We start from the raw sequence: 13,994 nt of genomic DNA, 5'->3' as shown, positions 1-13,994 counted from the left end.
GCTGTAAATTGTTGAGATGAAGAATGCACCTGTTAAAATATTTACCACTGAACCATTATGGACTGAAAACACAGATGATAATGTGTAGAAGGGCACGGTGGTGCAGCGGTAGAGTTGCTGCCTTACAGCGCCAGAGACACGAGTTCAATCCGGACTGCGTACGGAGTTTGCACGTTCTCCCCGTGACCGTGTGGGTTTTATCCGAGATCCTCAGATTCCTCCAACACTCCAAAGACGTACAAGTTTGTAGGTTAATTGGCTTGGTATAAATGTAAAACTGTCCCTAGTGTGTGTAGGATAGTGTTAGTGTGTGGGAATGGCTGGTCGGTGCAGACTCGTTGGGCCGAAGGGCCTGTTTCCGCGCTGTATCTCTAAACCAAACTAAAACAAAGCATCGCATTTTCAAGATATGCCACCGTTAGCAAAACGAGGTCTTTGAGAATTGACATTTTACCTTTGTTGCAATACATAGCGTTCTCAGACCACTGCTTGCATACCGATCCAAATGCCTTTGTGTTTCTTCAGTTATTCTTCTCTGCTTCTCTTGCTCTTCAAGGTCATCTAATAAGAATGAGGAGATCAGTGGAACCACACTCTGCAATGTTGCCGTTCACAACACAAATCACAGCCTCGGTAAAAACATGAAATCATTTAGCTCCATGCTTTACGCACTGGATGATTCGATTTTAATGAAATTGAAAATGTAGACCAAAAAGAAATTAATCAGAGACTTCCTAGGTCTGTGATTTTCTAACTTCTCTAATTTCAAGTTTGACTTCTCTAACTTCAAGTAACCCTTGCTTTCCCTCTCTCCATCCCTCCCCTTCCCAGTCCTCCGACCGGTGTGACTGTTCCCGATTACATTTTATTTTTTTGCTTTGTTGTAACCTTTTCCTAGCTAATAATCTATACTACATTTTCCTTGAGCCTCATCACTTTTGCATCGTTTCCACACCTTACCCTTCCTTATCTCTGTGTCTCCGTCTGACTCTCAGTCTGAAGAATGGTCTCGACGCGAAACGTCACCCATTCCTTCTGTCCAGAGATGCTGCCTGTCCAGCATTTTGTGTCTATCTTCAGTGTAAACCAGCATCTGCAGTTCGTTCCTACACATTCTTTATTGTGATTTTTGTTCTAGGTTCCTCTGTACACCTAATTTGATTTGCAAGAAAGACCCAAGACATGAGCAATGACATTCAGCGATGGTCAAGGTACATGTAGAAATCACTGAAGATAGACACCAAATGCTGGAGTAACTCAGCGGGTCAGGCAGCACCTCTGGATAGAAGGAATGGGTGACGTTTCTGGTCGAGACTCTTCTTCAGACAGTCAGGAGGCATGGAGATATGGAAGGGTTAGGTGTGAAAACGAGAGATCAAAAGTTTCGAAGGAAAATGTAGAATAGATCATTGTTAGCTAGGAGAGTTGTGAATCTGTGGAATTCTCTGCCTCAGAAGGCAGTGGAGGCCAATTCTCTGATTGCATTCAAGAGAGAGCTGGATAGAGCTCTTAAGGATAGCGGAGTCAGGGGGTATGGGGAGAAAGCAGGAACGGGGTACTGATTGAGAATGATCAGCCATGATCACATTGAATGGCGGTGCTGGCTCGAAGGGCCGAATGGCCTCCTCCTGCACCTATTGTCTATTGTCTATTGAAAAGTGACAACGGCAAATTTAATATGGACAGTCATACTAGTTGGAGGGCTAGTGTGGGGTGGAATGGAAAGAGAAAGCAAGGGTTATTTGAAGTTAGAGAGGTCAATATTCATACCGCTGGCTTGTAAGCTGCCGAAGGGAAATACAAGGTTCTGTTCCTCCAATTTGTGTAGGGCCTCACTCTGATAGTGGAGGAGGCCCAGGACTGAAAGCTCAGTGTGGGAGGAGGGTGAGTTAAAGTGTTTAGCAACCGGGAGATCAAGTAGGTCTAGGCGGACTGCCAGGAACTATATTTAGGCCCTCTCCACTCCACTCCCCCCCCCCCCCCCCACTCCCTCTCCATCCCTCCCCCACCCTAGTTGCCATACTAGTTTCACTGTCGTAATGCAGAGTTTCTCTGTCTATATAACTCGTTATCACCTAGCCCACAGTCAACCATTGTGGACTCCACCTTGACTTGATCATTGTTACAGGCTTGGATCTGTCTTTTTGCATATCTTGCATTCTTTTGTTCTTTGCACCATTATATATCTCTCTTGTTTCCCTCTCCCCTGACTCTCAGTCCGAAGAAGGGTCTCGACCCGAAACGTCACCTATTCCTTTTCTCAAGAGATGCTGCCTGACCCGCTGAGCTACTCCAGCTTTTTGTGTCTATCTTTATTCTATTTAGGCCACATCTGCAGAAACACATGGTGCCTTACGAATGGATCTGCCTGTGTAAATCCCAGCTCGCACTGGAAACCAGTGGTCATCTTGCGTTCGATAGCTTACAACCCAACGCGATTTGATCTTGCCTTTTCTTGTTCTTCTTCCCTTCCCCCCCCCCCCACCCCCAAACACCTCTACTTTCAGTCTGAGCAACTGGAGCACCCGGAGAAAACCCACATGGTCATAGGGAGAACGTACAAACTCCATACAGACAGGATCAAACTCGGATCTCTGGGATTGTAAGGCAGCAACTCTACCGCCGCGCCACCCTTAGTGTAAGCTGTAGAGTGATGAGGAGAGAAAGGAAATTCATTTACCTTTGCCCAAATGTTCCAATAGATCCATAATGACAGAATCTGCTCCCTTTGTGTACACAACAATCTCTTTAGTGAGGGGGTGCCTAACAATTACTGACATCCTCTTCCGTGTTGAATCAAACACTAAGGTGTGCAACAGTTCAAAACGCAGAAGACCCCCTTGAGGGAGCTTTATGGTCACTTGGTTAGGAGTCCGGGAAAATAACGTGAAATTATACGCCCGAGCAGCGTGGACCAGAGCTGCCTCATCTGGACTTTCAGCTTCATAGCAAATATCTTCATCCACGACACCCTCATCATCTCCACCAATGTTGCGGCCGACATCAGCTTTTCCACTGAGATTATCGTTGCCGTCTGCTCCAGAACCAACATCACCTTCTGCACTCCCAGCGCCACAAGAAGAACTTGGACTAACGTTGGACGACAGCAGTGGCTCATTGCACAAACTCTCTGGAATACAAGAGCTGGGATGACCTGGCGGGGAAGTGGAAGTTTTGCCAGCCGTCTTAAACTTCTGAAGGACCTGGTGCATCTTTGACTGCGTTGAAGATTTTGACAATGAAGACGTCAGCACCTAGAAATTGTGAAAACAACTGTTCAGAACTTCTTCTAACAATGCTTTCCTTTGATGGGGTAAAACCGTCGATGTCTATCTTGGACATCTGTATCATCTACAATAGTTTGCATTTGACATCTTATCCACAGGCCATGAATAATTAACACAGCAAAAAACAGTCATTTGATCTGCTTCCAATTCTCTGCCAGTGAAAAATAATGTTAGGAATTATAAATGGCACAGCAGCATAGCTGATGGAGCTGATTCCAGTGGCCCAGGTTCGATCCTGACCACGGGAACTGTCTGTGTGTAGAGTTTGTACATTCTCCCCGTGACCGCTTGGGTTTCCTCCGGGTGCTCCGGTTTCCTCCCACATCCCAAAGACGTGTGGGTTTGTAGGTTCATTGGCCCACTGTAAATTGCCCCTAGTGTGTTGGGAATGGATGAGAAGGTGGGATAACATGGAACTATTGTGAATGGGTGATCGATGGTCGGCACGCACTCGATCGCCTGAAGGGCCTGTTTCCAAGGGCCTGTATCTCTCTAAACTATAAACGCGTTTCGACAGGATTGAATTTTATTCTTGATTGTTTCTGTAAATCACACAATATATCAGCGACAAAATATTGTGGGCCGCACGGTGGCACAGTGGTAGAGTTGCTGCCTTACAGCACCAGAGACTTGGGATTTGATCCCGACTACGGGTGCTTAGCTGTACAGAGTTTGTACATTCACCCCGTGACCTGCGTGGGTTTTACCCGGGATCTCTGGTTTCCTCCCACATTCCAAAGACGTACAGGTTTGTCGGTTAATTGGGTCGGGAAGAATTGTATTGTCCCTAGTGTGTGTTGGATAGTGTTACTGTGCAGGGGTCACTGGTTAGTGTGGACTTGGTGGGCCGAAGGGCCTGTTTCCAAGCTGTATCTCTAAACTAAATAAATGAAACTGAACAAATCAATGGCAAAACACAAAGTGCTGGAGGAACTCAGCGGGTCAGGCAGTATTTTTGGTGGGATATTTGGTTTGGGTTATTATTTTGAATTATTATTCATTCACTTTGAAAAGTAAATGGAACCAAAATAAAAAATGCACACCACAAAACTGATGTCTCCAGTGCCTACAATTCTCCAAAGGTTTTAAGTCAAAGAGGTGCTGTAAGACTACAGTAACATGCTAATAAAATACAGAAAAGCAAATTAATTAGTTATTTAATGTAGGTATAATGGAAACAAGCTCTTATTGTATTACAATTACTTTCTCTGAGCATTTACGAGAGATTTGGAGACCATAATAAAACTTAATTGAAACCGAGCGTTGTACAAGCCTAATTTGTTAGAAACAATATGTAGTTTAGTTTTAGATCAGTTTAGAGTTACAGCTTGGAAACAGGCCCTTCAGCCCAACAAATCCGCACCGGCCAGCGATCCTCGCACATTGATACTATCCTATATCAGCGACCCTTTTTACATTCATACCAAGGCAATTAACCTACAAACCTGGACATCTTTGGAGTGTGGATGGAAACTAAAGTTCTCAGAGGTCATGGGGAGAACGTACAAACTCCGTACAAATAAGAACCCCTAGCCAGGATGGAACCCGGGTCTCTGGCGCTGTAAGGCAGCAACTCTACCGCTGCGCCACCACGTCACCCTAATTGTGCCCTAATGCCGCATTTCACTTCATGTGAAGAAATTAATATTCCAGAGATAGAAAAAGTCAAAGGATCAAAGTTTTTTCTTAGAATATCACTTTCGGTTCCACTTGAGTGGTAGTTTTGAGAAGTCAAGTCAAGTCAAGTTTATTTGTCACATACACATACACGATGTGCAGTGAAATGAAAGTGGCAATGCCTGTGGATTGTGCAAAAAAAAGAATTACAGTTACAGCATATAAATTAAAGTTAATACAGAGAAGACAAAATTTAGTCCCTGGAGTTATAATAGTTAACAGTCCTGATGGCCTGTGGGAAGAAACTCCATCTCATCCTCTCCGTTTTCACAGCGTGACAGCGGAGGCGCTTGCCTGACCGTAGCAGCTGGAGAAGGCATAGAACAGTACAGCACAGAAACAGGCCCTTCGGCCCAACATGTCTATGCCAAGCATTATGCCAACATAAATTAAAGGGTCCAGATCTGAAACATCACCTGTCCATTTTCTCCAGAGATGCTGCCTGACCTGCTCAGTTACTCCAGCAATGTGTGTCTATCTATGCCAAGATAAACCAATCTCCTCTGCCTGCACAAGTTCCATATCCCTCCACATCTATATGTCTATCCAAGCATTTTTTAAATGCCACTATTATAATCTCTCTCCACCACCAACCCTGACAGCATGTTCCAGGCACCCATCACTACCTCATTTAAATTTTAAAAACTAGCTCTGTACATCTCCTTTAAACGTTGCCAATCTCACCTAAACGCTATGCTCTCTACTCTTTGAACTTTTCACCCTGGGGAAAAAGGTTCTGAATGTCTACCCTATCTGTCTCCCATAACTTTAAATTCTTCTCCCCTCAGCCTCCACCGTTCCAGAGAAAAGAATCCAAGTCCAATTGTGGTATTGAGAGAAAGATAAAATCGGAATGTTATTTTAAATTTATCAATATCGGGCTGGAATGGGTTGCCTTTACTCATGATTTGTGGTTGAACAAGCTGGGGGATGGAGTTACGGTCATCATCATATGTGTTAGTTGGTCCCCATTTCCTCAACTGCTTATCATTGATAGGAGCAGCCTGCTGGCGCAACAGTAGAGTTGCTGCCTTACAGCACCAGAGACCCGGGTTCCATCCTGACTACGGCTGCTCTCTGTAGGGAGTTTGTACGTTCTCCCCGTGACCTTGTGGGCTTCCTCCAGGTGCTCCGGTTTCCTCCCACACTCCATAGGATTGCAGGCTTGTAGGTTAATTGGCTTCTGAAAATTGTCCCTTGAGTGTAGGACAGAACTAATAGCCAAAGGGCCGGTTTCCACATTGTATTTCTAAACTAAACTGGACTAAACTAAACTATCTTCTCTAGTATTTGACATTTCAACTCTGGGAAGAAAGGTTGTGGCTGTCTATCCTATCCATGCCTCTCATAATTTTTATATATTTCTATCAGGTGTCTGTTCAACACTCCAGAGAAAATAATACAAAATTGTCTGATTTCAGAGGCCAAGCAGAATCAAATCATTGTGGATTGTCATAGAGTCTTGGAGTCATACAATGTGGAAACAGGCCCTTTGGCCCAATTTGCCCACACCGACCAACATGTCCCAGCTACACTAGTCCCACCTGCCTGCGTTTGCCCCACATCCCTCCAAACCTGTCCTATCCATGTACCTGTCTAATTGCATCTAAGATGGTGCGATAATACCTGCCTCGCCGGCAGCTCGTTCCTTACACCTACCACCCTTTGTGTGGAAAAAGTCACCCATCATATTCCTATTAAATCTTTGCTCCCTTACCTTAAACCTATGTCGTCTAGTGCACTATTCCCCAACTCTGGGCAAGGGACTCTGTGCATCTTCCCGATCTATTCCTCTCGTGATTTTATACACCTCTATAAGATCACTTTGCTTTGGAAAACCAGATGAAGGTTATTCACTTTGGAAGTAAGAATAGAAAGGCAGATTATTATCTGAATGGTGTCAAGTTAGGAGGAGGGGGAGTTCAACGAGATCTGGGTGTCCTAGTGCATCAGTCAATGAAAGGAAGCATGCAGGTACAGTAGGCAGTGAAGAAAGCCAATGGAATGTTGGCCTTCATAACAAGAGGAGTTGAGTATAGGAGCAAAGAGGTCCTTCTACAGTTGTACCGGGCCCTGGTGAGACCGCACCTGGAGTACTGTGTGCAGTTTTGGTCTCCAAATTTGAGGAAGGATATTCTTGCTATGGAGGGCGTGCAGCGTAGGTTCACTAGGTTAATTCCCGGATTGGCGGGACTGTCGTATGTTGAAAGGCTGGAGCGATTGGGCTTGTATACACTGGAATTTAGAAGGATGAGGGGGGATCTTATTGAAACATATAAGATAATTAGGGGATTGGACACATTAGAGGCAGGAAACATGTTCCCAATGTTGGGGGAGTCCAGAACAAGGGGCCACAGTTTAAGAATAAGGGGTAGGCCATTTAGAACGGAGATGAGGAAGAACTTTTTCAGTCAGAGAGTGGTGAAGGTGTGGAATTCTCTGCCTCAGAAGGCAGTGGAGGCCAGTTCGTTGGATGCTTTAAAGAGAGAGCTAGATAGAGCTCTTAAGGATAGCGGAGTGAGGGGGTATGGGGAGAAGGCAGGAACGGGGTACTGATTGAGAGTGATCAGCCATGATCGCATTGAATGGCGGTGCTGACTCGAAGGGCTGAATGGCCTACTCCTGCACCTATTGTCTATTGTCTATTGTCTATTGACAGATTCATCACGAGAGAAAACAGACAAGACCAGTTTGGTATTTCCACATGTCATAAGGTCAAAAGCAAGAGGAGCAGAATTAGACCATTCGGCCCATCAACTCTACTAATCAAGAATCTTTCTATCCCTGTCTTAAAAATATCCATTCACTTAGCCTCTACAGCCCTCTGTGGCAAAGAATTCCACAGATTCGCCAGCCTCTGACTAATGAAACACCTCCTCATCTCCTTCCTTAGAGTCAGAGAGTGACTCTTGTCAGAGGGTGGTGAATCTGTGGAATTCTTTGCACCGAAGGCTGTGGATGTTTTTAAAGCAGGGATAGATAGATTCTTGATCAGTACGGGTGTCAGGGGTTATGGGGAGGAGAATGAGGTTAGGAGGAAGAGATAGATCAGCCATAATTGAATGGAGGAGGAGATCTGATGGGCCAAATGACCTAATTCTACTCCTATTCCTTATGACATGATCTTTCTAAGGGAACGTCCTTTAATTCTGAGGCTGTGACCTCTGGTCCTAGACTCTCCCACAAGTGGAAACATCCTCTCCACACCCACTCTGTCCAAGCCGTTCACTATTCAGTAAGTTTCAATGAGGTCCCCCCTCATGTGATTGTGATCATGGGACCAACTTTGGCATTGACTTTTGTGCATGGTGCATTTTACTATAGACGGTAGCGCAGCGGTAGAGTTGCTGCTTTACAGCGAATACAGCGCCGGAGACTCAGGTTCGATCCTGACTACGGGTGCTGCACTGTAAGGAGTTTGTACGTTCTCCCCGTGACCTGCGTGGGTTTTCTCCGAGATCTTCGGTTTCCTCCCACACTCCAAAGACGTACAGGTATGTAGGTTAATTGGCTGGGTAAATGTAAAAATTGTCCCTAGTGGGTGTAGGATAGTGTTAATGTACGGGGATCGCTGGGCGGCACGGACTTGGAGGGCCGAAAAGGCCTGTTTCCGGCTGTATATATATGATATGATATGACTGCAGTCTCCCACAACAAAATAAAATGATTAAAGCTAAATTGCTACTTTGCAATGTGATTTGAACTGCAATGATATTAGGTTTTATTTTATTCCCCTCTCTGTGGCCATAACGTGCTCAGAATATCTTTTATGGATTGGCTTTCGATCTTGAGGGAAGTATTCAGCAAATGCATGGGGATAGGCACACAGAAGTCAGCGATCGCTTGGGCAGCTTATAACCCAGTGGTATATTGATTTCTCTAACTTCATGTAACCGTTGCATCCCCTCTTTCCCCGTCCCACCCCCACCCAAGTCATTCTACTAGCTTCAAAGTCATCTTGTTGAGTCTCATTGTCTGTAACTTGTTTTCACCTAGCCCACGGCTATCAATGGCCTGTTTCCTTTATCGTCGTCACTGCTTTGCATATCTTTCGTTCATTTGTTCAATATCCCACTACATCACCGTCTATATCTCACGTTTCCCTTTCCCCTGACTCTCGGTCTGAAGAAGGGCCTCGACCCAAAATGCCACCTATTTCTTTTCTCTGGAGATGCTGCCTGACCCGTTGAGTTGCTCCAGTTTGTGTCGATCCCGCCACACATGGCCCATAGAATAAATTTTAACAAATGATCCAAAATAGCATCAACCTACTGGTTGCCTTGGTTGCGTTGCTGTGGAAACCATAACTGTGTTGCACAATGTCAAAGCGAGAAAAAAATCGATGATGCGTGCACTTTCCAAACCAGTGCCAGCGTTTAGTTGAGTCAATGACTCCATATGGACTACAGCATCTCGAATTCTCTTCAGCAAGCCTTCATCAGGCACGATATCTTTCTCCTAAGAGAAACGTACAGAGAAAAATGTGAACAGTATCTCGTTTTAATTATGAATCGCCTCAGTGAAGCCTGGGGCTGGATCTCGTGTTTATTTACTCGGTAAAAGTTTAATTACTTATTTTGCTCAGTTATTTAGCTTAACTTTTAATTAGCTGCATTACCAACAGCTTGAACATTAAAAATGAATGAGTAACGTATTCACAGTCGAGCTGGTTTCTATAAATCTCGCACACACACACACACACACACACACACACACACACACACACACACACACACACACACACTGCATGCTTCCCTTTATATAATGTTATTCCACTGCAGTTCCCCCACTCACGCATCCCGACATGTGCTGCTGCAAGCTTGGCAGATTGCCATGTCCCCAGCAGGTTCCCACAAGCTTAACATTCAACCATGTCTGTGAATACTGTGGCGTTCAAGCTATCTGCAATTGCTGCTCTCTTGCTAGTGTTTGTGCAAGGTGTTATATAAAAGAGTTTTACATTTCTCTGTCAGTAAGTTAGTCTTTAAGCCCTGGATGCTTTGCCCAAGGGGAAGAGGAACAGGCATTTCTGATGGAGAATTCATTGAAGATACTCACCTTAAAGCAACAGGGACCAAGGGTGCAAAAGTAACCCTTTCATGGCTAATAGAGCTTGAATTTAGTTTGGAGATACAGCGTGGAAACAGGTCCTTCGCCCACCGAGTCCACGCCAGCCAGCGATCCCCGTACACTAACACTATCCTTCAAACGTTAGAGACAATTTAAAACTATACCAAGTCAATTAACCGACAACCCTGCATGTCTGTGGAGTGTGGGAGGAAACCGGAGATCCCGGAGAAAACCCACGCAGGTCACAGGGAAAACGTACAAAATCCGTACTGACATGTACCTGTAGTCAGGATCAAAACCGGGTCTCTGGCACTCTACCGCTGTGCCACCATGGTTTTGAAAGGTGCTTTATAAATGAACACATTTCTTCCAGGCAGCACAGTGGTGTAGCTGGTAGAGCAGCTGCCTCACAGCAACACCTAAGACTCAGGTTCAATGCTGACCTTGGTTGCTGGCTGTGTGGAGTTTGCTCGTTCTCCCTGTGAGCACGTGGGTTTCCTCCAGGTGCTCCGGTTTCCTCCCATGCCCCAAAAGACATTTGGGTTTGTAGATTAAGTGGACTCGGTAAATTGCCACTGGTGTGTAGGGAGTGGATGAGAAAGTGGGATAACATAGAACTAGGGTGAACAGGTGATCGATGGTCAGCGTGGATTCAGTGAGCCGAAGGGCCTATTTTCTTTTTTTTTTAGGTAGACACAAAATGCGGGTTAGACAATAGACAATAAAACAATAGACAATAGGTGCAGGAGTAGGCCATTCAGCCCTTCGAGCCAGCACCGCCATTCAATGCGATCATGGCTGATCACTCTCAATCAGTACCCCGTTCCTGCCTTCTCCCCATACCCCCTCACTCCGCTATCCTTAAGAGCTCTATCCAGCTCTCTCTTGAAAGCATCCAACGAACTGGCCTCCACTGCCTTCTGAGGCAGAGAATTCCACACCTTCACCACCCTCTGACTGAAAAAGTTCTTCCTCATCTCCGTTCTAAATGGCCTACCCCTTATTCTCAAACTGTGGCCCCTTGTTCTGGACTCCCCCAACATTGGGAACATGTTATCTGCCTCTAATGTGTCCAATCCCCTAATTATCTTATATGTTTCAATAAGATCCCCCCTCATCCTTCTAAATTCCAGTGTATACAAGCCCAATCGCTCCAGCCTTTCAACATACGACAGTCCCGCCATTCCGGGAATTAACCTAGTGAACCTACGCTGCACGCCCTCCATAGCAAGAATATCCTTCCTCAAATTTGGAGACCAAAACTGCACACAGTACTCCAGGTGCGGTCTCACCAGGGCCCGGTACAACTGTAGAAGGACCTCTTTGCTCCTATACTCAACTCCTCTTGTTACGAAGGCCAACATTCCATTGGCTTTCTTCACTGCCTGCTGAACCTGCATACTTCCTTTCATTGACTGATGCACTAGGACACCCAGATCTCGTTGAACTCCCCCTCCTCCTAACTTGACACCATTCAGATAATAATCTGCCTTTCTATTCTTACTTCCAAAGTGAATAACCTCACACTTACCTACATTAAACTGCATCTGCCATGTATCCGCCCACTCACACAACCTGTCCAAGTCACCCTGCAGCCTTATTGCATCTTCCTCACAATTCACACTACCCCCCAACTTAGTATCATCTGCAAATTTGCTAATGGTACTTTTAATCCCTTCGTCTAAGTCAGCGGGTTAGGCAGCGGGTTAGGCAGCGGGTTAGGCAGCGGGTTAGGCAGCGGGTTAGGCAGCGGGTTAGGCAGCGGGTTAGGCAGCGGGTTAGGCAGCGGGTTAGGCAGCGGGTTAGGCAGCGGGTTAGGCAGCGGGTTAGGCAGCGGGTTAGGCAGCGGGTTAGGCAGCGGGTTAGGCAGCATCTCAGGAGAGGAGAGAAGGAAAGTTTCGGGTCATTTTTTAAAAGTTTGGTTTGGTTTAGAGACACAGAGACACATATTTTCTCATTTATACCACTCAATAGACAATAGGTGCAGGGGTAGGCCATTCGGCCCTACGAGCCAGCACCGCCATTCAATGGGATCATGGCTGATCATTCTCAATCAGTACCCCGTTCCTGCCTTCTCCCCATACCCCCTGACTCCGCTATCCTTAAGAGCTCTATCCAGCTCTCTATTGAATGCATTCAGAGAATTGGCCTCCACTGCCTTCTGAGGCAGAGAATTCCACAGATTCACAACTCTCTGACTGAAAAAGGTTTTCCTCATCTCCGTTCTAAATGGCCTACCCCTTATTCTTAAATTGTGGCCCTCTATTGCTGTTTCTTAGACCCATCCACATCTATTCTAGGTAATAACGGGCCCTTTGGCCCACGCCAACCATCGATCACCCGATCACACTAGTTCTATGTTATTTTATGCAGATATGGGCCAAACGCAGGCAGGAGGGACAAGTGTAGATGGGGCATGTTGCTCGGCATGGGAAAGTAGGGCCGAAGAGCCTGTTATAACCAAGAATAGATGTGGATGGGTCCAAGAAACAGCAATGGAGCACAAAACATTGGTGAGGTTGTCTATAGTCTGACACTGCAATAGGAGTGGTATAAATTAGAAAATACGAAGTACAAATTACAAGGGTAATACATAAAGGACTTTAATCCATATGTTGACTGATCGAACCAAGTTAACAGGTAGTATAAGACAATAACTGCAGATGCTGGTACAAATCGAAGGTATTCATTCACAAAATGCTGGAGTAACTCAGCAGGTCAGGCAGCATCTCAGGAGAGAAGGAATGGGTGACGTTTCGGGTCGAGACCCTTCTTCAGACTGATGTCAGGGTGGCGGGACAAAGGAAGGATATAGGTGGAGACAGGAAGACAGGAAGAACCAAGTTAACAGTATCATTGTAAAGAACAAATTCTGAAAGTATAAAGGATAGAGTTGCTGCTTTACAGCGCCAGAGATCCAGGTTTGATCCCGACCACGGGTGCTGTCTGTACAGAATCTGCACGTTCTCTCTGTAACCACTTGGGTTTTCTCTGAGTGCTCTGATTTCCTCCCACACTCCAAAGATGGAGAGGTTTGTTGGTTAATTGGCTTCTGTAAAATTGTAAATTGTCCCTAGTGTGTGTGTAGGATGCAATTAGTGTACGGGTGATCGCAAGTCAGCGCAGACTCGACAAGCCAAGGGGCCTGTTTCCACGCTGTATCTCTAAACTAAACTAAATTAAACTTCATCTAATAGGGGAAATAGCATTTGAGTAAATAGTGAAGCTAATAAATGTGCTGGTCAGATATTTGGAATATTGAAATCAGTTTTGGGCCTCATTTATGAGGAAGGATGTGCTGGCATTGGAGAGGGTCCAGAGAAAATGTACATGAATGATCCCAGGGATGATTAGGTTAATGCATGAGGAGTGTTTGATGGCTCTGGGCCTGTACTCGCTGGAGTTTAGAAGGATGAGGGGGGACCTCATTGAAACTTACCGAATAATATAAACAGAACAAGGGGCCACAGTTTAAGAATAAGGGGTAGGCCATTTAGAACTGAGATGAGGAAAAACTTTTTCAGTCAGAGAGTTGTGAATCTGTGGAATTCTCTGCCTCAGAAGCCAATTCTCTGAATGCATTCAAGAGAGAGCTAGATAGAGCTCTTAAGGATAGCGGAGTCAGGGGGTATGGGGAGAAGGCAGGAACGGGGTACTGATTGAGAATGATCAGCCATGATCACATTGAATGGCGGTGCTGGCTCGAAGGGCCGAATGGCCTCCTCCTGCACCTATTGTCTATTGTCTAACAGAAGGCCGATGACGAGTGGATTTGGTGGGAATGTTTCCACTAGTGGGAGAGTGTCTGGTACTAGAGAGCACAGCCTCGGAATAAAAGGACATAGCTTTGGAATGGAGATGAGGAGGAATTTCTTTAACCAGAGGATGGTGAATATGTGGAACGCTTGGTCACAGACGTTGGTGGAAGCCAAATCATTGGGTATTTATAAAGTGGTGATT

General features: G+C 45.5%; 1 protein-coding gene across 1 annotated transcript in view; it reads right to left on the bottom strand.

The window, feature by feature from the left end:
• LOC144599805 (phospholipid-transporting ATPase VB-like) overlaps nt 1–13,994 on the bottom strand; it is a 67,655-nt gene that overhangs the window by 28,640 nt on the left and 25,021 nt on the right. Inside the window, exons 10-12 of the mRNA XM_078411046.1 lie at nt 9,237–9,422; nt 2,681–3,254; nt 455–561 (exon numbers count right to left, since the gene is read on the bottom strand). Coding sequence (XP_078267172.1) covers nt 455–561; nt 2,681–3,254; nt 9,237–9,422 — 867 coding nt within the window. The remainder of the gene's footprint in view (nt 1–454; nt 562–2,680; nt 3,255–9,236; nt 9,423–13,994) is intronic.

Source organism: Rhinoraja longicauda, chromosome 14, assembly GCF_053455715.1.
Source record: "Rhinoraja longicauda isolate Sanriku21f chromosome 14, sRhiLon1.1, whole genome shotgun sequence".
In the NCBI taxonomy this organism is placed as follows: domain Eukaryota; kingdom Metazoa; phylum Chordata; class Chondrichthyes; order Rajiformes; family Arhynchobatidae; genus Rhinoraja; species Rhinoraja longicauda.
Note: the sequence above shows the minus strand (reverse complement) of the source record. Positions and strands in the feature narration are given on the sequence as shown.